Raw genomic sequence first — 27,824 nt, forward strand, 5'->3', positions numbered from 1 at the left:
AAGGGCTTTTGGCAGGTATTAATGGGCTCCTGCCCACAGACCTGAGGTCACCTATGGATCGACCACTATATGTTAGATCCTTCTTCACATGTCATGGTCTTACAGAGGTTCAATGTGGGTATAAACTGCTCCAGAGGATCAAGCAGCTGGACCTAGCTTGTTTTGCTTTGTTATTAAACGTATTTATTTCTAGGCAGTTGTGATACCTACAACATTTGCACAACAGAGTACTATTTATTTTGTTTGATTTATTCCTAAAGCAAGCTTCTGCATGAGTTTTTAGGAAAGAAGGAAAAATAAATTGTACCCAAAGCCTCTGTAAATATTGAACTCACTTAAAATCACATAAAAACATTCACAGAAGTACTCTGTATAAAACGTCATGCTGCAATCCTGCATCCTATTCTTCTTGCAAGCCACAGTGTGTGATGGCTGGGTGTGGATGTCCAAGGTATCTCTGATTTACCTGGCCTGCCTGTGCTCTGCCACAGTGGCAGCAAATTTACTTCTCCTATCGTGTGAATAAGCTTTAGATTCAGCTTATTCAATGTAAAAATTTTGGCAGTTTACTTTCACATTGTCACCTCATAATTGATAAATTAATACTGAATCTGGTTTCTGTTAAGATTAGAATGAGTAGTTACGATACCTCTTCATCTGGATTTGTGTGACATCCAGTGGCTGGATGGGTCAATCGCAGGCTCTCATTTCTTGTGAAAGGTGTAAAAAAGGCTCACAATTCTGTTTAGAACATGAAAGCAGGAAGCATATTGGATGTTAATGCTAACAGTTCAATTGATTAGTTTTGGTTTAAAAATAAGCTGGTGATTAAAGCAGCTTGTTCAAGGGAACCTGTTACAGATTTGTACCTGTAAAAGTCATTGTAGCCTTTAGCTCTTTCCCACTGCGACTGATGTGAACTCATCTCCTCAGTGCTCCCGCTGTGCATGGAGAAGTGAATACACAGTGTATCACCCTGGCCAGAAATGAGTAATTTATGTTTTCCTGAACTTAACTGTTGACTACATCGTGAGTGTCAAGACTCTCATCAATTTTGTCAGGAGCAATACTGACATAGGAGCCAAATTTTTATTAAAATCTTTGAAATATCCAAAGTAACCAAATATAGTAAGATTGACTATGCCACATAATATTGAATTAGGTTACTAAAAAGTTCTTTAAAGATCTTGAACTCCAGTCTTGTGCTTGAAATAACTGCCTGAAATTAAAGTAGTTGATGGCAGTTGTTATTTTCTTTTCCATCATCATAAGGACAATGACTTGACCGCAGCACCACTCTCAACATTCATAGGAGTTTATCCATTTTCTTTTTCTTCCACACAGGTAATAAATTACTAACAGATGTGTTTATTGCACACTTATATAAACCCCACAGTTATTCCAGAGCATTTTTTTGCACTCTGTTATTGTAAGTAGCATCTACTAATGCTGAGAAGGAAAAAGACAAGAACATAAAAAGTTTCTCTGATTTTCCAGTCTGCTTTACAAGGTCCATCAATCTGCTTCATAAATCTAGATATTTTGTTGTGTGTGCAGACTTTTCATACAGCAAAAGGAAAAATACAGTATTTAAAATATATGCTTTTTAATCTCATAAAATTAAACAGAGAAACTGAGCATTGATGTCTACTGTCTGAAATTACTTTGAAATTGTGTTTTCAAACTGACTAAATTACAGGCTAAATATTTACTACTGGTGAACTATTACAAGGATGTAAAATCATTATTTTTGCCAATGAATTTCCTGTTAGGCTAAATAAATTGGATGCACGTGGAAAAAACACTGTGCAGGCCTGGGTATTGCAAACGAGGCAAATGTTACCAACAGAGACAGGAAAACAGCAGCTGTGTACCATTCTTGGACACAAAGTCCTCAGGAGTCACGAGGTTAGCGCAGGATCTGTTTTTTTCATGTCTGGTTTTGCTGACTACAGAGTCACTTAGTCAACGATAATAATCAGAATAAAAGTCCTCTCCTAGAGTTAGACTAGTTTTATACTAATCTATGGCAAGGAAAAGCAAGACAAATCTGTCAGAATTGTATCTGGAAGAAAACAAAGATCAGATATACGAAAATGCCCTTGCTGAGATCCAGTCCTTCGAGCTGCCTCTTGGAAGCACCCTAAGGTATGCATCTTTTAGATAATATTGTATTGTTCATGATGGATTTGTTCCGCTGTATAGCTGTTCTTTCAGTCAGTTCCATATATTAGAAACTTTGTTTTCCTGACCCTGAAATCTACAGAAAAGTTTAATTTAATTTCAATGTGCTTGGCCCTAAATGAAAAAATACAAACCAAGGTCACTTACTCAGCTCTTTCTTTTCACCAGCACAAAGCTGTCTGTTACTGAAGGTTGGCTGCAGATTCTCTGTAAATAAATAAATTACTCTTAAGCATGAAAACAAGGGGAAGTTTTCTCTTTTGTGTATCAGTGTTTTTAGTTTGATGTTAACAGCTACATTTTAAAAGAATTGCTTCTTATTATTATTTTTAATAAATGTAACTTCTTTTTAATTACTAAAGACACAACTAAAGGTTTTACTGTTGATATTCCTAGATATCTGAAGATTTTAATATTTTTTTCATTTGCAGCTTATGAAAACTGTTTAATGGTAGAAGTGCAACTGAAAAAAATCTCCTCTGCATATTCATCCCTACACAAAAATACATAAAAGATTATGATGTTATGTGTCTAAGTATATTGTCAGTATCTGCAGAAGAGTTTTAAAAATAGCCTGCCTGGCACTGTAGGTGTCAGGTTGCAGTGACTATCAGGCTAAAGAAATAAAATTTGAACTACCCTGAAAAATATATGGCAATTTATTACTTCAATAATTTGGTTATGGAAAAAAAAAAAAAAAGGAATATGGGAAGATTGTTACTGCATTTGAATGATTTCTTAAAGGAAATGCTACTGCCGCAGTAGCATGTAGGATTTTTCCTATTTTCTTTCTGCAGCATTCACTTTGTAGACACTTGTCTACATTTGAAATAGTCCATGTTGATTTAGTAGGTGTCATCAATACATTCAACTGAATCAACACTGAATATGGTAAAAATATAAGCTTAGACAAGATGTGCAGTGTCTTCAATGCCATTTATTGACTAGCACCCAGGTGTAGTTGCACCAGGGCAGGAATGATGAGTTTGATTACAATAACTGGAAGGGTGCCAAACACAAGTGTAGCTGGCTGGTGTCTACACTTCGATGCATTCACAGTTGTAAACTGCTGTCAGTTCCTCACTGGAAAAGTCACCAAGTATCACCCTGAAGTTTTACACTTCAGGCCTCTTTTTTTATAGTGGCTTCCCACTTGTGTGCAGGTAAGTTTGCCCAGAAAGCAGGTGTATCCTGTCTCCTGAGCATGCAAAACCCAAGGACTAGCTCATTTTTGGCCACAAACCACAAAACGTATAATATAAATAGAGCACGGGCTATTCCTGCTTCATTGAAAAATGAAACTTTGCTGTACACATGCTCGAGGGCACTCGGAAACAATATGCCAGTTTCCAGTGAAATACAGCAAGCCAATGCACAAAAAGCTGCACTTTTTGGTTATTCTGTTTTTACCCTGAATTTCTATCGCCTAAAGAAAGTAAGGAAACAAGTCGGTGACCTAACTTGAACGCAGAAACCCCTTCAGAGCTTCCGTGTGAGGGGCCGGTGCTCCGTGCCCGCCCCGCCGCCGCCTCCCTGCGGGAACTAGCACGGCCCGCGTGTGCATGAGCAGGGGCAGTTAAAAGTAAAACAAAACAAATAATAATAATAATAAAAAAAAACCACCCGAAGAAGGAAACCAGAACTAGTCCTCAGGAAAAGGCCAGTTTCAGCCCTATAAACCTTCAAGGCGTCTCTGCAGCGCGGTGCAAAGGGGCGTAGGGAAGGCAGCCTGTTCGCCCGTAGCGCGGCCAGGAGAGGGGTCGGATTTGGGGTGTCCCTCTTCTGTCACAGGGCGCTGAGCGGGACAAGGGCAGCCGCCCGCGGTCTGTACCGGACGCTAGCGCCCGGACATGTGCAGGGGACGGAGAGGCTTCGCCGGGCTCCCCCGGCGCAGCCCGTTCCCCGACAAGGGCCACGGGGCGCCGGCGAGCTGGGGCGATCCGGGCGGGCGCTGCCTGGGGCTACCCGCTCCTCTTCGCCCGTCCCTTGCCCCCCTCCTCTCCCCTGTCAGGGCCGGCTGCCCCGCTCCGCGCCGAGCGGCCCTCCCCGGCGGCTCCCGTTGCCCCCCTCCGCCCTCGGTCCCGCCCCGGCACCTCCCGCAGCGGCGCGGCCGCCGGGTCCCTCCCATCCAAGATGGCGGAGAGTCTCCCCGAGCATGATCGGATCCTGCAGGAGATCGAAAGCACCGACACGGCCTGCGTGGGACCCACCCTGAGGTGAGGGGCGGCGGGGGCGCGGCGCCGACGGCGGGCGAGGGTCTCCCGCCCCGTGCTGCCCGCCCGCCCGGGGAGCCGCGGGCCGGCCCGGCCCGGCTCGGCTCGGCCGCGCTTTCTGACAGCTCCTCCCTAGAGACACCGCGGGGCCGCTCGCAGCGCCTCCGGCGGGAGCGGCCGCGCTGGACCGAAGGGGACGCGCAGCCCCCGGGGAGGCCCGACCGCCGTCTCCCGCCGCGGGCCCTGAGGGGTCGCCGCGCCCCTGCCCCCCGGGTGGCGGAGGGAAAAGGGGCGGGAAGGGAGCGGGGAGCTGGCGCGGCCGCGGGCGGCTGTCACCCCCGCTGACAGGGAAGGGGGGGCCGAGCGGAGCCAGCGGCCGTGCCCCAGCCCCCGGGCCGGCCTCCCTCTGTCATTGTGTGCCGAGGAAGGGGGGCGCTGCCCGGCTTCCGGCGGGGGTGGGCGCGGCGGGGCCGCAGCGGGGCCTCGGGATGGGGCGCCGGGCTGGGCCCGCCGGGGGCGGCCGGGTTGGGGGCGCCCGCTGTAACCCGGCGCCGGCTTCTCCATCGCCTGGGCGAGCAGGGCTCTTGCCCCGCGCTTGAACATGGGGCATCTTCCAGGGTTGTGCCGGTACCCCCGGGTATCTGCTGAGAACGGGACCGAAACCGTATTGTGGGTGGTGAGTGTTTGCATCGGTAACTGCAGGGCTCCTCTATACACAGCCTTTCCTAATGAAATCTCCTGCCCTGGTCAGGTTCCTTCTGGAAATGTGACAGTGTTCAGAGCATTTCAGAAATGCCATGACTTCAATAGGTTGGTTTGGTTTTTTTTTTTTTTTTTTTTTTTTTTTTTCATTTCCCTCCAATTCCATGTACTGCCAAATGGCGTAGCCTGCATGTTGAAGAAAAGGTTTTCCTTAATCTTTCCTGTTGGAGAACATGTCAGTGCCCTTCAGTTTGAGCTGGGGAGAGAAGGGCAGGGCCTGGAGGGAGTGAACCATGGTATGGAGGAGGCACAGGGAGAAAGGGGGTCTTCATCATGGAGCTGTGCTGATGCTTCCCTGATTAGAAACGTCTGAAAGAAGTGAAGAGTCACGGACACAAGCCAAACTGGGGAGAGAGAACTTTGAATTTGCATGTTATCTCTTTGGGAAGATAGGGAGAACCAGTGTGCAGGGAACTGGAAAAGGTGGTTTGTGTGGCAGCATGCCGCAGGGCAGGGAGCGCGGTGCTGCTGGCGTTCCCTGGAGAGGGGATGGTGCCTGCTGGAGAGCGTGGGCAGGCCCGGGAAAGGGCAAACACGGGCACACGAATGGGGAACCTGGTGCTGAGAACTGACAGGAGTGTGTGTTGCACGCGAAACGGGTCATTTTGCACTCGCAGCAAATGATTTTGCAGTTGGCTGGCTGTGTTTGCAGTGGGCCCTCCAGTGCTGAGGGCTGTGTGGGAGATGGCAGTCTGGGTGTTTGGATGAGGCTGGGGCTAATTAGTCCTCAAAGAGCCCAAATGGGGAGTGTAGTGGGGTGGCCCCGACATCACCCAGGGGCTGCTTGTGGAGTCAGCCAGCTCTTGGAGGCTAGCTTGGAGCAAACTGCATTCTGATTTCCCCTTACTGTTCCTTAAACACAGCCAGTATTGGGAAGACAGTGTGGAAGTGTCAAAGCTGAGCATCACAAGCAGCTTCACCTGTGAAAGTTTGTGAGCTTAGGTTGAGAGAAAGTAGCTGAAATGTTTTCAGACTTGAGTTGTCCCTGGAGGCAGTTTAGCCATGTTTCAGCTAATAAGCCCAGGCAGGTTGGAGCTGCTGTCTGCAAAAACCACACCAAACCAAAAAACAACATCAAAATATTAAATTTAATTGCAATTTCGCTACTGTCTCCAGTATAGAACTTATATCAGAGGAACTATGTAAAGAACATCCAGAAAATCAGGCTGCACAGTGGAAGAAGGCATGTTTGGGAACCACAAGTGTGGATGAGGGAGTGGTGTAAAAGGGAGAAGGGACAGTATGAATTTCTTACCCGTGTTAAACATTTATAATGGGTCAACGTTTTAATAAATATCAATATTTAGTTTTCTAATTTTTTTGTATGTTCCTGTCCTTTCTATTTGTATCTCATCTATCATATCTATCCTGTTATCTTACTGACTTTTCAGAAGGGGAGTTTTGCACTGCTGGCTTTCAGAATTTTTTAGAAAAGAAATGCACATTACTCTGATTTAATCTCCAGTGTTCATTTACAAATCAAAAAAATAAGGCTAGAGAATGGTTATACCTGGCTGACTGTTTTGAAAGAAGTCCAACCAGCATCACAGAAATATGCTGCTACTTTATAAAAACAGCAATGTTTAAAATCAAAGCTAGCTGTATGTTCAGCTATACCTGTTAAAATTTGTGAATTGCTGTGTGAAACTGAAAAGTCTGAAATCCTGAATCTAATTTCAAGATCTATTTCAATAAATAAAAGCATGAACATAAAATGGAGTGTTATTTTCTGCACAAGATCTGGGTTTTACTTGCTAAACAATATAAATCAAATAAATGAGTTGAATAATTCTATGTGCAGTTGTATAAGGCCACAACATAAAGTGATCCATTGATTCTCAGTCGTGGAAGTAATCGATGCTATTTGTCTCATGTAATGACTGAAATTACATTAATTTCATTAAGTGAAATGGAATGTTTTTGTAATCTATGGGCTGTAATGCTGGGATATTATTTATAGCATCGTGACATGATATAAAGTACCAACATACATATTTAAATAGCAGAACAAAAGAGGGGGCTTGAGGTGAGCCGTTTGGATGAGTAGCATGAGGTAATACCAAGTGCTGAAGATTGTAGGATATGCAAGATCTGACTTATCCTTAATTGTTCATAATAAGATCTTAATACATCCATGCTTTGCAAAGGAAGTGTGATTTTTTTGTGGACTGTACATAGATTCCATGGAAACATGTTTCTGATCTTGTTTTTCTTCAGTGTTTTGTTTGCTAGTTTGGTATAGCTGTCTCTGCCAGGGTGGCATTTCCTACCCCGCTAGAAGAATGGCAGCACTTCTGCTTATGATATAAAAAATAATAGCATATATTGATATATAATGTTTTTGTGTGGAATTTGCAGATAAGAAACAACACACAGATAGATCATGCAGGTGATTTTCTAGTGCTGAGATCCACCCGTGTATAGGAATGTGAAACACGGGTCCTTTATAGGAGGATTCAAGGTACAGCTAGTACAATTGGGATTATTTACTATTTAGGAGAATAAGTTAGCTCCTAACGCTTGCTCTGCATCTCAAGAAATATAAAGAGATTGTATTTGATTAAATTAATTACTATTGTATTTTATTAAATTAATGTTCTTTTGACATTTTAAGTGAATGAATTTAGTAATTTAAAATTGCTGGTATTTAACTTGCATCTCTAAATTTAGTGACACACACTGAATCATTATAAATTAGACTTAAATCAACTGTACAGCATGCCTTTCATTAAATGGGCAGAGTGTATATAGCAGGCCAGGATTAATTTTTTTTTCAACAGTCTGAAATTCATCAACATCTTTCTAGCTTTAATGGCTAACTGAATGAGATTAATGACAATACATGTTAAAGGCTCGTCACTCTCACCTTTTTATATAATGTGTTAATATCTTAGAATTCATGTCATGTACATACTGTTGGGCTTTTCAAAACTGAGGAGAGTTGTCAGCGCATTTCTAATCTTTATAAAGGAAAAGGAAAAAGACAAAAAGAAAGAAAGGCAATTCCCCTATCCCTCTCAAAAAACCCGATAAATATATTAAAAAGTTAATAATAATAAAATTTCAGGCCCTCACTGAACTCTGTATAAATACATACTAACAAAATTCTAAGAGTCAGTTTTTAAGTGTGTCTTCACACTTCTTGAGTACTCTGTTGGGCATGCCAGGGTAATTAATAAGATAAATTATATTCAGAAGAAAATAATTGACTTTATATGCTGGTGGGTTAGTTTTATGTTGGTCGAAATAGGTCAAAGTGGAGCTCAGCAAAGCAGATGTTGCCAGTGTCCTGATATACTATACTTATGAGTCTCTTTAAGCTTGTGGTAATGTGTAATATTTCAATGCCCTTTTTTGAAAATAAATTAATTAACTCTTAAACTCTATCCTGGCAATGTGTTGTATAAGCATATGGTAGACTTTTTCTGAACACTTCATCTCACGGACTTCGCATCATTGAGTGTGCAGTGTTCAGTGATCCCCATGCACAGCCTGTCAGAGGAGTACCTCCATGCCTACAATCATTTGACTAAACAACTAATACAAAAGTAAAATAAAATTTAAAAATTATGGGGGCAACTATGATGGCAATTTTGTAGCTAAGGTAAGGTTGATAAGGAGGTGCTATGTCTATTGATATATCTGTAAGTGGGATATACTCTGTGGCTTTGACCCACAATCACAGCTCAGAAAGTGCTTCTTGAAAGTCAGTGTAAAAATGCTTTTAAGCCACTTCTCTATTCCTCTGCTCCTGAAATTTGTCATCACCAAGCTGTTGCCTGGAGGATGTTAGAGTGTCTTAGAGGTTGCTGTAAGTTGTGCTAGCCATGAAACTTCTTTGAGGAGTTATTAGATTCCTGTGAAGGTATCTCACTGGCATGTTGTCTCTGGCTATGGGAATCACACTGACAGGAGCTGTTAGGTTGATGCATTTCTGTCTGATGTTGCAATATGCTGCGATTGCCTTCCACTGACCAAGGATGGCATTGGTAAAAGCAGCACTGAGCCACCCAGCTGTAAAGCAGAATCACTTCTGCATGGTGCTATTTTTTCTCATTTAGGTTGAACAGAGTTTGGATACAGGATGTAGATTTGTTGTGAGCCTCATAAATGTGTATGGGTAAGGTGTTAGAAGCAATTGATAACTGTTCATACCGAACTTCTGTCCTCGCATTGCAGAAAGCTGAAGGTAAAAGGCACACTTCAGTAAGGCACCATTAGAGGAATAAATGGAGGAAGCAAAGGTAGCAGTAGTGGTCAACTACAGTTTGCAACTACAGGTGCTTTTCCCAGACTGGGGCCCGTAATTTGTATTTTGAAGATATTTCTGTATCCATTGACGGGACCCATCCAAAACCAAATGAACAAAGCACCTAAAATACCCTTTGGAGTATGACAAGATCCTCTGAAGCCTCAATGTAACTTGTTTTACTGAAAGTATACACTATTATTACTAGCAGGCATGATTTAGTTATATGAATCTGTATCTTTAGCAGAATAGTTAGTAAGCAGTAGCATAGGCAGTATGAATGACTTCTCTACATGTGGGAATATAGTACAGCATTAACACAGTCACAGGCTGGGAATTTTTTTTTTCTGAGCACTTGCCTATGGGCTGTTGGGATTTGTGATGTGGTTATCCAATGACAAAATGTGGTTGCCCTCATTTTTGCCCTGTGGTCTTACTTGTCAGGTATGATTGTCTAAAGGCATTTTTCTGTGTTTTCGTTATTTTGGTTTTGGATTATGAGCCAGCAGTTTGCATTTTTGTCTATAGCTTAGTCTTGTTCTAAATGTAGAGCAGATGTAAGAGGACTCTGAGATCATCAACTAATGCTTTAAATCAGAATTGAAATGGTTTGATCATATATTTTAACTTCAAATAGTATGATAACGTCTTACAATATTGTAAGCTATTTTTATGGTTTGAAAGTCATCAGTCTGTATCTTCATCAATGGTCTGTCTTCAAGCCCTGCTCAGTTTTCAGGTTAATGTGTTTTGTTTCTGGTTCCCTTTCAAACTGAAATTACAAAGTAGCCCAAAGAAACTAGAAATTCCATGTGTGTTAGCTGTGGTCTTTTTTGGATCAGGTCACAAAGTGTACTTTGTATATTTATATATCAGTTTATTATAATAGCTTACTGCTATTTTGCAATTGGGTTCCTATAGAGTAAGGAGAATGGCATGCTTGCTGAGAACAGTGTATCCTGAAAAAACAGTGGCTGGCTTGTAGTGTCAGTTGCAGGTTTTGTTACTTGGAGCATGATTTGGTGATACTCCAAGTGTTTAAGTTGAAAGGCAACAGTCAGATAAAGCAACTGGCTATGTGAACAGGTCTATCACCATGTATATTGCTATGAAGGAGCAATAATTTTGTCACTACTCCATTACATAGAGTCAAAACAATGTAAGAAGCGTGCATGCTATAGACTGATTAATCAGGCATTTATGTATTCAGCGGCAGAACCGCAGCTCTGATTTTTCTGTTGGCTAGCCTTATGATTCAGGCGTTTTCTGCCATTGATGGCAAAAAAATATTTTAGAACATGAGGATTCACTTTCATCGCTGCAAGTTTCAACATAGTACTTCTTTACTTGTTATAAAGCCTGAAATTGTTTGTGGCTAATCATATCTGCACTGCATTTTTCTGTTGTGCAAAAAATCTTTAGGTTCAATGCTGATTAAGTTTGTCATGAAATATGCGTCTGCAAATCAGGTTATCTTGATCTTTTTAAGTGTTCATGCATCAGCTTCTGACTCAGTTCTTGCAGTGTTTTCCAAATGGGCCACTGCCAAGTGAAGCTTTAACCTAACTAGTAACCTATGTGAATAATACTTCTGAAATAGCTCTCTCCAATTTCACAAGCATTACCAACGAGCTTGAAATCGCTCCCATGTTTAGGAAACATGTTTCAAAGTACATTAAAGCTTTTAAAATAGAGGGATCATCTGCTGAGAGATCCACAACAGTGTACTTGATAGGTGGTTCATGCAATTTGTATCATTGTGTCTGATCTGAATTTAGCCTTCTCATCATATGAACAGCTTATTCACTGTAACATCAGTTAAATTCAGGAAAGCCAACTGTTATTCATGTCATTTCTTCATTGACTTATTCCTCAAGCTGATTTTATTTAGTGTCTGTTGACCCAGATTTTGGACCTGCCATGTGCATAAGAAATGCATAATTTTACATCCTTTCCAAATGCCAGTCACATGGGTACTTACTTCCTTGCAGATTTTTTTGTGAAGCCAACAACATATGCTGTAGTCTTAGCTTTCTGCGTGTGCTGCTGAACTATTGCTCTATACCTACCTGAGGAGCCTTAGTGTAATTCAATTAATTACAAGCCTGTTTTTCACCTGTAAGTGCTAGAGTGTTTGCACATACAAAGTTGAAATTGCAGCAACTGCAGTTAAGCAAGTTTTGTCATGTTGTATTTTATGGATTATACTACTAAAATGAGCTCATAAAAATCTGCGAGGATTGATATTTCTTAAATAATGCTTCTAAGATAATGCCAGGAGTGGGTTCGCAAATAGGAAACTATTTCTATGGGCTGTAGTAAACTATTAAGTACTAACTTGTTCAAAAAGATCAACCTAGCTTTGCATCAGCATCAAGTAGTCACATTAGATTTTATCTTGCTGAAGAGCTTGCTATGGCTAGTTATAAAATTTAGCTGTTGCCAGTCTTTCTGGCTATTATCTGGCGATGGTTGGAATGTCCACACCTAATCCCTGTCACTACAGACCTCGGTACAACAATGACATCATGTTCAGTTTGATGTTCAGCTTAAAGTATGCTCAACAACACATCTTTTCCTCATGTTGTTCATTACTACTAAGGAATTCTTTGTATGTCTGACAAACTGTGCTATGCAGGAAGGAGTTAATGATCTCTCCTGGGACCTGGCTAAAGCCCTTTCTGTACCTCAACCTTTGCCAGTAATACCAAATTAATAGGGAACTTAATCACTGACAAAGGTATTAAGAAGGAAAGAAGTTTTTAGAGTGCATCAGCCTTGGTGGAAAGACTTGGGGTTTGACAGAGAGGATTTAAAAGATGTCTTTGAACAGTTCTGCACTAGAGACCTACAGAGAGGCCTGGGACTTTTTTTTCTGATACACCATGAAAAGTGTTCAGCTTTAATACTGTGAGCGGGATTTTCACTGTCTTGGAGAAAGTAATTTGCTTGCAACACTGCAGCAAGTGTAACTTGCAATTCTCCTGTGAATCAGAGTAATACAAAATCAATAACGCGCATACTGTAGTATGTGTACCTAGGGGGATACTTTTGAGCCATTTCAACTTCAAAAAGAGGTGTTTAAACTTTGAAGTATCTCATACTTAAATTTTAATACACTCTCCGTTCTATTAGAGGCATTTAGATGTTTCTGCTGGTAGCAGCTCTCCACTGGGACTTTCACAGCTTGCGCACTTCCTTGTGCATACAGTGGCTGAAGGATCTCTACCCCATTGATTTCAGTGAGGCAGCGTTTTCTTCTGAGTTTAGTTTCTAGTTAATTTCAACACAAAAGTAACATAGTTGATACTGTTTTATACTGCATGTTTGTTCTAGTCTGTTTCATTTCCTCTTGAAATTCAGAGTTTCTGTGGTGTGCTGGAGTGCCACTTTTCCTTAAGGTGTGAACAGATTTTCTGCCACTTAGTCTGTTTATTGAGCAGGTAGAGGACTGGAGTAAGGTAACAAAGAGTAGTAGAAATCAGTCGCTTCAACACTGTTAGTTGCTTCCCAACAGAGAGAAACACTGTGAGATAGTTTTAGTTGGGCTTTTGAATTAAACCCAGACTTTTTAAAAAGTCATATTTCATTTTTTCAGTGATCTGGGAGATGTCCATGTGTAAAGGATATATAGAACAGGCTGTTGATTTGCATGAGGGAAATACACAATGATTTTCTATGTATAGGCTGTATGAGCTCATAGAGGTAACAAAAATTAAGAATATAAATTTACTGGAAAATATATGCTTGGTTATATGTTGTCAGAGGAATGTGACACATCAGAGAATTATCTGGTTTGATCTGTGTTGAATAGAATACATTCTTAATCTGACTGGTTTTGAAACTTTTTTCAAAGTCTCAAATTTTAAAAATTATGGGTATTTTATTTAGTCTGGAATTTATTGATTTCAGTAATATTTATATGTGTGTAGTGTTTGTATTTGAAGCCTATTGAAATAAGTACCCTATACATTTGTGATATTTAATGTTCTGTGCTATTTCGTATGTCTCTTGAAGGCTCTACCAAAATGATTGGTATGTATTTGTCTTGAAGATTAATTCTAAAGTACCCCAGATAAAGACAGATTAGCAGCTATAGGTTATAATAGATGGCTAATGATTTCTGGGACATGTGTAATAGAATTCTGATCAAATCTTTAAAAAGAATTTAGAAGCTCACAATTTCATTTATGGATGAACCCATCACTCCTAAAATGGAACAATTTATGTTACAGTCTGTGGAAATATTAAGGGAAGATAAGAATATTGCTGTATGGACTTCAGTTTCTTATTTTATTTTCTATGAAATAAAATAGGTTACAACTGCATCCATTGTATTGGTTTAGGTATATTAAACAGATGATTAAACTTGTCATTTTGTTACGTGGTGATAGCTAGTACCAAAGTGAGTGAAGCTGGTGTTTTCTTTGCTGTCTTTTTTATCTACTGTTACAACACAGAATTAGAAAAAAAAAATAGTAGTGCAGCACTTGTTTTTCAGTTTCTTGCTTCATACATCAGTAAGTCGCACAAAGGCTTAGCAGGAAGAGGCATCTCCTTGGTCAGCAATGTAAAAACAGGAAGGAGGAAGTCTATTGCAAATCTGGGTTTACTGATTATCAGTTCATGTTTCGCTGCAGAGGATGTCCATTAACAGCCATCAGTGTGATCCATTGCTTACCCAGCATGAACAATGACTGCTGTAGTGCTGCTACTACAGAATATGGACCCTGCTTATAGGAAGTAATGTTAACTAACAAACTGTACTCAGCCCTTTCCTGCTCATAGAAACAGGATACTATTAGTGAGAACAATTCACAGAAATTGCACATCCAGGAAAACCAGGCAAGCAAAGCATAACAGCTAAACTAAGATTAATAAAATCTTTTCTCTGATTAGGCCACAGCTTGAGTTCTATGTTGTTCTGGCATGTAATGCGATCTTTTAAATACAGCAGTGAGATGTAATTATGAATAAAGATGGCAGAACTGGACCCTATGTAGCGCCTGGCATAGAAAGGCTGCTTAGGTTTTAAGAAATGTGCTTATTACCATAACTCCAGTTGAATTACAGGAAACACCTGGACATTATTTTATAAAGCTTTTAGGGTGTATGCAGCAACCTATATGAAATTACTCCATGGAAAAATCCCTACAAAGTTTCAGTTTGTGTAAACAGAAAATATCTTTGTATATTGTAAGTCAAAGGAAGTTTCTGCAGTGTTTCCTGTGAAATTGCAGTTTAAATGGCGTGTGTGATACAGTATCGTGGTTAGGGATGCCATGGTTATAATCACAGTGACAGGTCTGTTTTAAGGGCAGAATCTTAATTTACATGATCAGTGTTTGGTGCTTGAATTGATCCCACTGAACTCATCATGCAAATTTGAATTTTAAATATTATTTTATTTTATAACATCATTTAATCTCTTTCTCTTTTCTTAAAAATCAAATAAGAAGTGGAGGGAGAGGACAAACATGTTCTGGGCCACTTCTTGCAATGTGTGTAAGGGAGCCAGTTGAGAGCACCTCTAGTCTCAGTATGAAATTAGTTTTGGGAGCAAAATATGAATTCTAAAAATATAATCTTCCACAAGCACAGTTTCTTCATTTGAGAGTTGGTTTATGTGTGTGTTTTGTTTTCAATATTACTTTGAAAAATGGAATAAAAACTGTATATCTGAGATTATTTTTTTTTGTAACTTGGTTTAATTGATCAAAGTGATCAGCTAAAAATTTATTTTTTCCCACAATGCTAAATCTGAAGCTCTACAAATGAATCTTGTTCTCTTATATCCCTCACAGTTCAGTGATATGAAATGTAAGCCTGAGCATGCAAAGTTTTTACAGCTATTGTGCGGATACATGTAATTCCCGTCATTGTCACAGCATTCATGGAGATATAACTGATTGGCACTTACTAAGTGGTTATCAGTACCCTGAAAAGAATGTGTGTATACAGTTTTTAATTGCTTCGTGTGTCTTGTGTAATCAGGAAATGAAAGACTTTGTGGCAATGTACAGAGGGGTGGAGAACCTGCAATTCATCCTAGAAGTGGGACATAACAGGATGGGTTGGGGGTGTGTGAAAATGGTGGAAGGTGGCAAGTCATTAGTGAGGAGCTACTTTGTCCTGTAAAAAGATCAGTATTTTCTTCTCTATTTTCTGACATTTTTTTTTTTTTTGCTATGTCTTAAATAGATGATCTGTTTTAAGAGTCTTTGCTGCTGTCAGAACCTATTATTATAAATGATTACTAGGAAGAGAACTGTTCACTCTAAAAATTCACAATAATGCTCCATAAGCTCAGAGATATTTCTCCTGAATATGGGTTGCAATTAAAAATAGAATCAATGTCCATTTAAAAGAACAAACACACACACACAAAAAACCCACCCCAAAACCTTCAAGAAATAACAGATTTTTTTAAAACCCCAAAGGGATTTGTTAAATCTTTTTTTTTCTTTATCTAATAGACTGTTTAGTAATGATTTTCAGTTGACGGAGTTATTTATCACCAACCAGGAATTCATATTATCTTCTGAATCATTAATTTCTTATGAAAATATGGAGCTTTTATTTTCAATAAAAATCAACCCTTCAAGTTAATTTTTGCCTGAAGCCTGAGTACCTGAGCAGTTCTGCTTACCATTGAAAAGTTACAGCTATTGCCATAGATATAAGGGTCAAAATTACTTTAGTTCTCATTCTGATTACTCCTGCAATTCACTTTTCTATGCTGAACTCCAAGTGCAAGTTGTGTTCAGGTTTCTGATTATTCTAGTTTTCTAGTGGGGAGGTGACATAGGTGTGAAGACTGGATACGAAAAGGGAAAAAGCAAATTTTGGGTGTTTACTGAACTCTCAAAAACTATTTCTAGGCTCCTCTCCTTTTACACTTACTAGTCTATATGCACTTCCTTTGTCTACTTTTCCAGTAGTCTCGTCAATGTATTAAATGAATTTTTGGGCTTATGATATATTTTGTTTCTAGCTTTTTATTCCCTTCCTCCTTAGTGAAATGCTGATCCTCTTTTAATCCCATTTACACTCAGACATTTAATGATATGTATCCTGCTTGCATGCACAGAAAGTATTTATATGAAATTATAGCAGAAATATATTCTTGAAGCTATACTGTAACCAGTTGTGAAGAGATGTATGATAGTGACTTAGAGTGATAATGCATATGTATGGAGTTGTTGTTATAGAATGGATCAGATGATTTGAGGATAATTGATTTTTAAAAATTATTATTCTTATTTTTTTGAAGGGTCATGTGGAATTCATGGTTAGGTTTATGATTCTTGGCTGAATTTTAGCTGTCTGCAGATTAGCCTTTTTGCTTACACAATGGCTGGTGTTTTTGTGCATAGAATGGTGCCCTCTGGTGCTTCAGTAGATTTTTGCATATAAGCACAAAAAATTGTCAGTAAGACCTATTAAATACATATTTTTCATATTGTGTTTCAGTTTTGAGAATAAAAATTTTAGGGAGGTTTCTTTGTGGTATAAAGTAACCTTGTTTGATTTTTCTTCAGTAGAAAAATGGTTGCATATATGAAAATTCTCCTTCATTTTTTATTAAGAACTGAATTCCTATCTGTTTATGATTGTCTTTCTCCCTTCAGCCCAGCTGGTAAGAAAAGATCAAGGTAAAAATATCCCTATTGCAATAAAATTGAGCCAGTGACTGAGATATCTTTCTCCTTTAGGTTAAGCTGTCTCTGACTATTCCTGGTTATATTTTTTCCTTTTTCGAGTACTTCCTGCACTATCTTGTATTTATCTAGACTGGCAATATGACTCATATTGTCCAGTTGTTGGGATGAGTCAGAAAAAAAAGTCTCTCCATCTGTATACAGAGTTCTGGGAAATATAGACAAATAACCTGCTACACATTACCAGAAAAATCCTTCAGCTCTGCCTGTGCTCTTCATGGGTGCCCTGCTTGCCCCATCAGTTAGGAATGAAAATAGTACCTGTCCTGTCACTGATTTCCAGTACTGATACCTAACTAGTCACTCAAGTTACTGTTCTGTCATTCCAGATGGAAAATTAAGATGGTATGTTGTGGGGTTGGTTTTATTTTGGTGCCAAAATCAAGTACAACCTTCAGTCTGAAACATCAGTGATTGATTTTCTCCCCCCTCCCCTTTTTTTTTTCCTTTTTCTTCTTTTTTTTTTTTTTTTTTTTTTCCTCCCGGTTTGAAGACTCATACTGAGAAAAAGCTGGCTCTTCAGAGTTTCATGGTGTGAATCAACCACTAGTAGTCTGTCAGTTCCTATAGCTGTATAGATCCCAGGTTGAAATCAATTGTAATACAAACTGATAATTTCTTTCAGTTTGGTTCAGTTCAGGTTTGTGCCGTATTTCAGACCACCAGCCTCTGTAGAAGCATTTCTGATGGAGAATGGCCACGATATTTTGTTGCAAGGTTTGGACAATCCAGGCCTGAGATCAGACTGCTAACAAGGGCTGTGTTATGAAAATTACCTTGAAGGGCTGTTTTGTGAGGAACTGTATCTGTTGAGTGAAAATAAATGAGGAATTTTCTCAGCTATGTATCTGGCTAAGCTAAGCACAAATATGCAGCAAACTGCAAGATGCTAGCCTATCACAGTTTGCCTTTGGGTGCGTGATAAGTTGCTTATGACCAATAATCAAGGGGTATGGGGCGCGTGAACAGTGGGTGCTTGCTTTGCAAAGTATATAACCAAGCGATTTGGGCAATAAAGGTGGAACGACATGTAGCCGCATCGGTGTGATTGTCGTTACTCAGCCGACTCTCCAAGGGGACCCTGTTGCAAGCCTCCACTTCAGGGGCCCCATAAAGCTGAAGAGGATCCTTGGGGTTCTTAATTCACAGGAGTATAAATGATTTGAAATATTTTGAAATAACTTTGTTACACATGTAAAATTTCTCTTGATAGCCTAGGCATGTTTGCCCCTTTTTATGACATTTTCTACTGATGTATATGAAGCAATTTAAAGTGAGAGAGAGATTTTTAGGGTACATGTAATTGCATGTAATACTCATCTCTTGAAGAAATACATCTGGAAGGGTTACCACTTCCTCACTCTTCCCAACAGAACTCTGTGTGTATGTTGCAAATTCTGTTAATTCTGTCTTGTAACTTAAAAGAATTAGGTATAGGGTGCTTTCAGGATTCTGTGTCTCTAAGATACTGCAATATGGTGATTTGTCTGCCTGATAGTTTAACTCTGAAAAATGCAGAGTTGCTATCATCAGGATTGCTTGCAGTGCCATAATCTGTTGAATTGTACACCTTCAGATAATTATTCAAAGGTAGCAATTACTTTATTTAGATAACTGTAGGTAATTTGTGAAAAGTATGTATGGAAAATAAGCTTCAGTATCAGAAATAAACCATACTGTACTATGTGTGATGTTCCATAATGGGTAAACCAGGCATGCATCATCTCGGTTGTGTTTGCAGTTTTCAGAAGAAGCCTGATCTCTGTCCATGCCCAGTGATAGCATGGCTCTCTCAGGTACACTTACACTTTCAGAGGCCAGCGCTTTAGGTCAGACTTCCTTCTGAAGCCTCTGACATAGCATGTGCATAGTGTCTTAAGAGTACAGCATCTTAAGAAAGTTAGTAAGCTTGTTTTATTTGTTGTCTTCACACCTAGATCAAAGAATTGTGATACAAAGTGTGAATTTCTTTTAAATGCTGTGATGATTTAATTCTTTGGAGGTAAGCAGTTCCATCTGAGTTTTCACTAGTGTGCTGAAGAGGGTTGATTTGTTATTGTTCCCACAAGATGGAGCTGTCTACATATGTAATTAATACTGAATTTGTACTACTAGTGAATCTTAAGGATCTCTGTCAAAATACAGTTTTAGATCACAGATCACCATTTTATTAGTATCCCTTCAGAAAACAGTACAATGTAGAACATAAAATAGTAACCATTATTTTAATAAGGTAGGGTAATCTTGTGGTTAAGACAGTGCATTGGGATGTACACAGTATTGATTTTTTCCACCCCCAACTTTAAACATTTATTCCTGGTGTGATTTTGAATCAAGTATAGTGATAATACCCCTGATAATTATCAATTAGTGCTTTATTATCATTAAACTGAAATATAGGTACCTTTAATATTGAGAAAAAACAGTAAATAATGATTTTTATAACAATGAATACTGTATTGCCTATGCTACATCGTATATGCTTTCAGAATTTCTGGCTCTGTTGTATGGAGGTGTTTGATAACATTCTAAAGAAAAATTCCCTGATGTTGAACTATTTCAGTTTCTCAGTATTTTAACAGCATGTCTGCCAGTGTTGGCAGATCTGAAATCGGTAACAAGGTATCAGGACAGCAATCAACAGTAGCTACTGGACACCCCAAAATCATCTGGCAATCACTTAGTCCAAGAAGAGTGCATTGCTACCACCAAAGAAAGTTTAGTGATGCAAACTCAAGTATGGAATTCTTCTTGCACCATCTTTTTACAGTCTTGTTCTCATTTTAGGTATATTTGGTCTACTGTGTTTTACTACTGTTTTCACTTACTGTTATGTCACACAACTTACAGTTATGAGTATACAGTGATAGATGGAAGTTTTCATGATATCTTTGTGATAATCATACTCCTTTCTCACTTCCCTTTGCTGGCACTGGGAGGAGACCTAAACTTGGAGCCTCCTACCCTTAAATAAAAGGCTTAAAGAAGCAGCAATAAATTGAAATTTTTTTCCTGGTTTTTGCTTTAGCATCCAGTGCAGTATAGATGGTGAGTCCAGCCCATTCAGAGGAAGCTCATGCATGCCTCATATATGTGAAGGCACTATCTGATGCCTCTGGTCCTCCTAATATTTTTATTTCTTCTCCAGGAATGGTACTCTGGAGACAAGTAGATGTGTCTCTATGTCCACCCTGTAGGTTTCAGCATAGCTGACCCTTCTCTTATAGAGACAGGGCAGCACTCATGTAACCAGCTTGTACTGTGCATTTTTGAGCATTACAACATCAGTTGTTGAACCTTTTTCTCATCCCTTCCCTTCTTTACAGGCAACAGTGACATGCTCTACATGCTTCTCCTTGTGTCTTCAGATAAAAACATTAGGTTGCCTAATGAGAGCTCACATAATGTGTCTTGTACCTTTCTTTCCTCCCAGGCCGGGTTACTCCTCCTTTTAACCAGCAGCAGGTTCTGGGTTCAGGTGTTTCCCACTTGGCAGGTGTGGGTCACTGAAGTTCTTCCACCAAAGTCCTTCAAACCTCAGTTGGCCTGGGCAGCCTTGAGGGGTTCCTTCCAGGCAGTCTGACAGGAAGCTCAGGAGGAGAGACTGACACTCTGCTCCTTCCAGCTGTCCTTTCAAACTGCAATGGTGAGAACGATGAGGGGTATTTTTCCCTCTTTAAAGGGACACTTCACAGGTCAACAGTCTTATATTTTTTTCCCCTGATGCACTTCAGAGGAAAGAGCTTGCCTTTCACTACCATGGCTGTATTTTCCTATCATAAGCAAAAGGCAGATATTCTAGAAATATTTTACTGAATAAGTTTTTCCCTGAGAAAATATCTATAGCAAGCAGGCTATCAGGAATTGGCTTGCTTTGGCATGTAGGACAGCTTATTATATTTTTCATTTCTCTAACTTCAGTTGCTTCTCTGAGTACATTGTCTAAGGTCAAAAGGAACTCAAAAAGAATGAAGAATCTAGTTCCAAGACTATTTTCAATCTCTTCTATACCCTTTTCTTCCTTGAAAAGTCAAGTTCTTGTCAGACACTCAGCTATAGGTTTGTTGAATGGGTGATGATGACCCTAGGTTTTGGCAGAGCCCAGCTGTCTGGTTAGAAAAGACGATCTTGAAGAATATGGGAAGTTATTCTTCTCCAAGAAGACTGTGCGGGAAGTACTTTCTCTCTACTCAAGAGTTTTAGAGGCTTTGACTCACCGTTGCCTGAGTCTTGAACTTAAAACTGTACTTCTGCATGCAACATTGAGACTACTGGAACTTCAGCCTTTTTTTTTTTTTTTTTTTTCCATTTTAAGATTTTAAAATTTTTATTTATTTTTTAAAGCAGCTTTTCCTTACACATTTACAGAGAAAACTTTGTAATTATGAAGGGAAATTAGGAGCTAAAAAAAAAAAAAATTCAAAGATTTTTTTGATCTCCTGATTTTTTTGAATGCTTGTAATTTGCAATACAATCATGCTTGTGTATGTATGAGTGTATCATCCTCATGTTGCCACTCATTCTATCTGAAAAACTGCTTCAAAAATTACCTGTCTTTGCTGTTGTTGCTATATCAAATTATTAATCAAATTTTGGAACTGCTGATGCCTTTTGTTTCTTGGCAGACTTCATACCTTTGATTTCCAGTACAGTTCTCTGTAACCTCTTTTCTTGCTTCCTCTTATAAAGTCTAAAGCTTTAAACTGCCCTCTGTCTCCTTTACTCACTCTCATGCTTGACCATTTTTCCATGCAGCTTTCTTATTTCTGATGCAGCTCAACAAGCTTTGCTGGTAATTTCTCCAGGAGCCATGTTTCCTACTTGAGGTTTATAAGTGTACTATTCAAGCAATTAGTAAAATAAACCAAAAGACCTGATTTTAGCCATTCCTGAAAGTTAGATCCCACTGAGGTAGGAGCCTTGTGTATGTCACGGTCTTGCTTTGGGAGACGTTGAGCCGTCAGGAGGAGGCGGGGAGCAGCGGGGACTGCCATCCGCCGGGGGTCTGGCTGCTGCCACACAGTGCTCCGGTTGTTCTGGCTGGAAGCATCCAACCCTGATTTAGTTGGGTAACTCTGATGTTAACAATACCAGAAAAGCAAATTCATATGTTTGCACTTCTTTATATTTAGCAAAGAGTGGCATTTGATGGAAAAGCGATCCATGCTATTTGAGATGGTCAGAGAAACTGATTCTTTTGTACCCATATTTGAGCATTAGGGCATAAATAACAGACCAGTGAGGCTCAGGTCAACCATGATGTAACTGGTTAAGCACCTGGATTAATGCCATAAGGGCTGGGTTCAGTTCTCAGTTTTGCACCATCTCTTTCTTTTAATGCTGATTTTGGTGAGTGGATCACAAATGATGCCACAATAATATGAAGTTTGTGTGCTTTTCTTTTTGAGAGAGAGATTTCACTAAGGATCCTTGCATAGTATTTTTAACTGGGGAAAAAAATAAACATTGATTTTTCTTATTTGTATTTAACAGGTCTGTATATGATGACCAACCAAATGCACATCAGAGGTTTATGGAAAAACTAGATGCCTGCATACGTAACCATGACAGGGAGATAGAAAAGATGTGCAATTTTCACCATCAGGGCTTTGTGGATGCTATTACAGAACTTCTTAAAGTTAGGGCTGATGCAGAAAAATTAAAGGTAAGGAACTAGTTTTTCAGAGTTTCACATATGATTGTCTTTGGATTTAAAAGAAGGAACTTGACTCTTCTACTGAAGAATTTAGTGTTTATCACATACACTCTGATGTTTGCAACAATTTTTAAAAAGTGGATTATTTAGGATTTGTGATTAGAGATGTGTTGCCTGATCCAGTAATTTACATTTACAAAGCTGAATATTTTATTAGGTCTTGTTTGTTTGTTTTGTTTTGTTTTTTTTTCTTTAATGTATGTTCGCAGAAAATGTTACCAAAATTATTTTGCCCTTTTTAAAGGCTTTCTCATAAGGTAAAGAACAACAAATGGTAAAACCAGTGTTTCTTACATAGGTCTTTTTCTAATAATGCATTTATATGTCAGACAGTAGAAAATTATAAAATCTTGATTAGAAAAATAAAAATACTGCAATTATGCACGAAAAATAAATTTTCTTTAATTTGTAATGAGTAGGAGAGTAGATGGAGTTAGTAGTTTTCATTAGAAATAAGAGCTAAGATTTACTCCCAAATCAGAATGCAGAATAGTGAATTATGAGATCCGTCCCTTTTAGCTCTCTTTACACTTTTGAGAGCAAAATATGCACACCAGACAGAATGAGCATAGTTCATCAGAGGTTATGATTAGAAGAGCATTATATAAAGGATATTCAGATAACAAGAGACCAAATACAGCGTCAATGAGGTCATTGAGCATCTTTGTTCAGAAATTAATGAGATTTTTAATAAACTAGAATGTGCTTCCTTATTATGATGACCTAATGAGTCACTTACTATGTGGGAAAATCTGAGGTCGAGCTTTGCCTGCACCTGCAGCATTAAAATGTTGCTGTGGTTTGGAGATTTCCACGTTTGATGTTAATCAACCACCCAGTGTTTGCATTCAGCAAAGTATGAATGTTTAATTACCATAAAATGCAATCACCATTTCTTACAGACAATGAATGGCCCATAGAGCTCATTGAGGTTATCAAAAAGGGACCAGTGGTCAATTGGGTCAATGAATTGAATTGTTTGACAGACCTACAGAAACAAGGAAAGTTCAAAAATCCCAAGTAAATTTGAGAAGTTTGCCACAGAATCTGTTAGAAAGAACTGTCATAAGTAATTGAAGTTAACAAAAGCCCTTTGCGATCAAAAGTTCAAGTTCAAGCTGTAGAGTTAATTTGAATTTGCATTTCTTTGTTCTAAGTTTCTCATGAAGCATGATCTGATTACAAGGGTGAGCAGTCACATCAGGGCAATATATGCATATTTGTCTAACAAAGGTGAAATTATTTTTAAGGTCCAAGTTACTGATACCAACCGAAGGCTTCAGGATGCTGGGAAAGAGGTGAGAAAGTGGTGCTTCCTATATGAGCATTATGAATATTTGTAGCAAATTAAATTTATTTGCATAATTTAATTGTGGGGTTTTTTTTTCCCATTTAAAATCTCTAAGGTGATAGCCCAAACAGAGGAAATAATCCGATGCAGAGTTCAGCAACGGAATATTACAACAGTTGTGGAAAAACTACAGTTGTGTCTTCCAGGTGAGTGACCTATAGCTGGATATGATGGCAAATTAAATAAAGTAAGTCACAGTAGCCAAAATGGAAAAGAATTTTATTTTTGAAGTTGTGTTCCTGTAACATCCAGTTTAACAAAAAAAAATTAATGTGTTTTAAAAAGTTGTCAACATATAAGTTCCATATCTTTTACAATATTTGACGCAGAGAGATTATGGTGCTTTTTGAGAAGACAGTGAGAGAAATGTAGAAGATGCAAACAGTGTAGCCACGTACAGCTTTAAATGAAGTAATATTTTTAATATGATAAATAGTTTGTTGCTTGAGAAGGTGGTTTTTACTGTTTCAATTCTAGGGAAAATAAATACTGATGATTCTATTTCAACGTTATACTTTTAGCTCTGTGTTATTACAGTTTGGGGCTTTTTTTTGATAAAACATAAGGGTTCTAAATGATGTTTCAGAAAGGCAATATTGTAGGATTGCACACAGCTTTATTAGGGTTTTATCCTGTTTGTGGTATTAGCATAAGATAGATTTGAGAATTTTGCTTTGTAAAATCTTGTTGTTGACTTGTTATGAGTACAGTAGGTGGTACTGTTGCCATTTAATGGAGACAGGTCATAGATGGTAATGCAGATAAAGTTATGGTATGTAGTAAGAGAATGAATATACTTGAAACATCGTGTCTGCTGTTTTGTTTAATCTTCATATTTTTTCATTTAAAAGCTGTTCAAAGAGTTTGGTTTTTTTTTCTTAGCTATATTCTAGAAATTTTTTTTTGCTATTTTTATCATATTTATGTTACAGTAGGAATTAAATAAGGTAAATTTAGCATATCCTTTTCTATGGTTTATTTTGTGCTTGACAGTATATATTTTCCTCTTTTATTAACTAAAGCCACAATAAGATCCATGGATTAATCTGCTTGTTTTTATGCAGTGCTGGAAATGTACAGCAAACTAAAAGAACAGATGAATGTAAAAAGGTGAGTGAACTGATTTCTGTGAGTAAAATATAACACTTGTAAGTAAACTGATAGAATAGCAAACACTACCGTAGACAAGTATTTTAAGTCCTGTATCTTGGTACATGTAGTCTTCTTTTCATAACACCTTGTCTGTGTTTCAAGAATGTCACTGCAAGTGAACAAATGTTATATTAAGTATAAGGACTTATAGGAGCTTAGTAATTGCCATGAAAATAATGTTCTCTTGAATAAGCATGACATGCAGTGAAATTATGATTAGAAAATGTGAAGTGTATTATTTTTTTAATACTTAAAACCGTTTAAGAAGCAAGAATAATAAGATCCTTAGGGAGTAAAGATCTTTCAGAGTACATTAATACATGCTTAATCTATCATGATATATTTAAATCAAATTCATAATACAAGAAAAAAAAGGCATTTCACTTCGTATACCTTTATTTAGACCTATCTGGTATCTCTATACTAGTCTTTTGTGTATGTGGGGCTATGAGAGTGAAGTGCAGAAAATGTGTTGTGGTTTGTGTTTTTTTCCCTCTGTGACAAATTGACTTGTTAAAACAATCTATTAAAGCCATAATTTAAAAAAAAATTCTAGAATAATGGTTTCTAACTGGTACGTGACCAGTTGCTCCTTCCTCTGTTGTACCCTCACCTTCCATCTTTTCAGAGAGCCTCTCACTGCTGCTGTAACCCCAGTATCACCAGTTCCCTCTCTGTGGCAGCTTGGCCTCCCCTGCCCCCTGTAGCTGTCATCCTATCTCACTGGGGCTGCCTTGCCACCTCATGCACACCGACCTTAGGAATACCACTCCTGCTGTTTTCTTCTTCCCAATTTCTACAGCATCATTGCCACCTTCATCCCTGCCTACTTTTCATACAGCCTCAGTCACACAGATTGCTCTGTGTCTTCCCTTGCTGGGTTCATGATCATTGCCATTGCCTCTTTGTGCACCTGGCACCACTGCAGCGAGCTCCGATGAACAAGCCTGTCTGGGTCTGACTGTTTGCATTTGGAGCTAGCTATGCATAGTCAGGTATCTACAGGTCTACTGTATAATTTAGATTTACTTTTGGACTGTTTGTCTGGATTTCTGTTTTCTGGGTAGCCAACACCACCTGCCATACTGCTGGACATCTGAAAATCCTCAACAATGGCCACTTTGTATGAGTAAATTGGCTCTAAAGCCTGTGTGCAGACATGTCCAAAGTGCATCAGATCTACTGTACACATCAGATCAATCAACATTGAAGAAAATTTGATGAAGCTTTGTCAGTGGTGTATATGCTTCATGATACCTGTGCACACACACTGTCTGGAAAATCTTCTGCAGAAATATAAAAGCTTTAAGAGTTACCTAATAGCTATGGCACTATGCTGTCTCTTATTAAAATCAAAACTTGATAGATGTGAACCAGTGTGGTAGATACTATCAGGTTGACTAGTATATGCTATTTCCTCTGAACAGGACACTGGTTTGACATCTGCCTAGAGCAGCTGGCAGCATGTTGTTTCAGTGCTCTTGGAGCAGCTCAGTCCAGTGATCTTGGTAGTCTGGTCAGAGAACAGACTGCAGGGTGTGGTGTCTGAATCCCACCACTTCCTGCTGCAAGGTGGTCTGTAGAGTGTGCTACATTTAGCATGTTGAAAATATGGAAACACTGGGATCAAAGCCTGCATTGTGGCATTCGTTTGTTCTGTCAGGCAAGACAAACAGCATCCCAGTTTTAGAATTGCAAGGGAAATTATAGTTCCTCATGTCATCATGGAGAGGTCATGTAGGTGAGATAAAATTGAAGCTGGCTTTTAGCATTTTGACTCCCTGTTTGCTAATAGCTTTGTTGAGTCCACTGGTGGTTGATGTGCTTTCTGAGAAATCATCAGTACTCTTAAAATCTAAAACTAAATTTCTATTATTTAAGAGATTTAGATCTGATAATTTTCCTGTGGAAGGAATTGCCTGACAGGAAGTCTTAAAAGTCAAAGGACAATATACTGAATTGAGGGATTTGGACATGTCATTGTCATACCATAAAAAGATCTAAGGGAGAGGGGAGATGCCATAGCTTTGATGTACCATACCTTGATACCACATGGAGTGCAGAAGGTTTAGACTCTGCTGCAGTTTACTGCTCCAGTTCAGATATCTCTTTCATTAGCTACATTATAGTTACTACTTTGCCTGTGACTTACAATTCCCTATAATGCAGCCTAGAGGTAGCTATCCCATGGAACTTGCAGGTAATTCAAATAGTAATTTTCTTGTGGCTTAGCATGAAACAAATCCAGAGTGAGTGTATCCCGGCGTTTATCACTGATTGAGCAATAACAAGAACATCCATAGCATCAGTGCACAGACCTGACAGCTGACTTATGCAGACAGAAGGAATTTCAAAACTGACCTTGCCTAAGTTTTGCTGTGAAGCTTTCCTGCAAGTGTCGTTCACAATCCCTGTCTTAAAAGAAACATTCCTCATTGTTTTGTTAGGCAAAGGTATTTTTTCTTATAAACCTTCA

The 27,824-nt window shown here is 38.9% G+C and overlaps 1 protein-coding gene across 10 annotated transcripts in view; it reads left to right on the top strand.

Annotated features, from left to right (window-relative positions):
- The first annotated feature begins 1,995 nt into the window (after positions 1 to 1,995).
- EXOC6 (exocyst complex component 6) overlaps positions 1,996 to 27,824 on the top strand; it is a 96,378-nt gene continuing 70,549 nt past the window's right edge. For 4 of the 10 annotated variants that reach the window (XM_042786887.1, XM_042786924.1, XM_042786932.1 and 1 more), the window contains exons 1-5: positions 4,296 to 4,400; positions 22,623 to 22,794; positions 24,096 to 24,143; positions 24,252 to 24,342; positions 25,261 to 25,306. In XM_042786887.1, the coding sequence (XP_042642821.1) occupies positions 4,318 to 4,400; positions 22,623 to 22,794; positions 24,096 to 24,143; positions 24,252 to 24,342; positions 25,261 to 25,306 (440 nt within the window). In that variant the 5' untranslated portion in view covers positions 4,296 to 4,317. Of the gene's footprint in view, positions 2,149 to 4,295; positions 4,401 to 4,907; positions 5,074 to 22,622; positions 22,795 to 24,095; positions 24,144 to 24,251; positions 24,343 to 25,260; positions 25,307 to 27,824 lie in introns of those variants that run through there. The other 6 variants (XM_042786878.1, XM_042786874.1, XM_042786910.1 and 3 more) reach the window with 4 other exon arrangements.

The sequence above is a fragment of the Tyto alba genome, unplaced genomic scaffold (assembly GCF_018691265.1).
Source record: "Tyto alba isolate M040663 unplaced genomic scaffold, T.alba_DEE_v4.0 Super-Scaffold_1, whole genome shotgun sequence".
Lineage (NCBI taxonomy): Eukaryota > Metazoa > Chordata > Aves > Strigiformes > Tytonidae > Tyto > Tyto alba.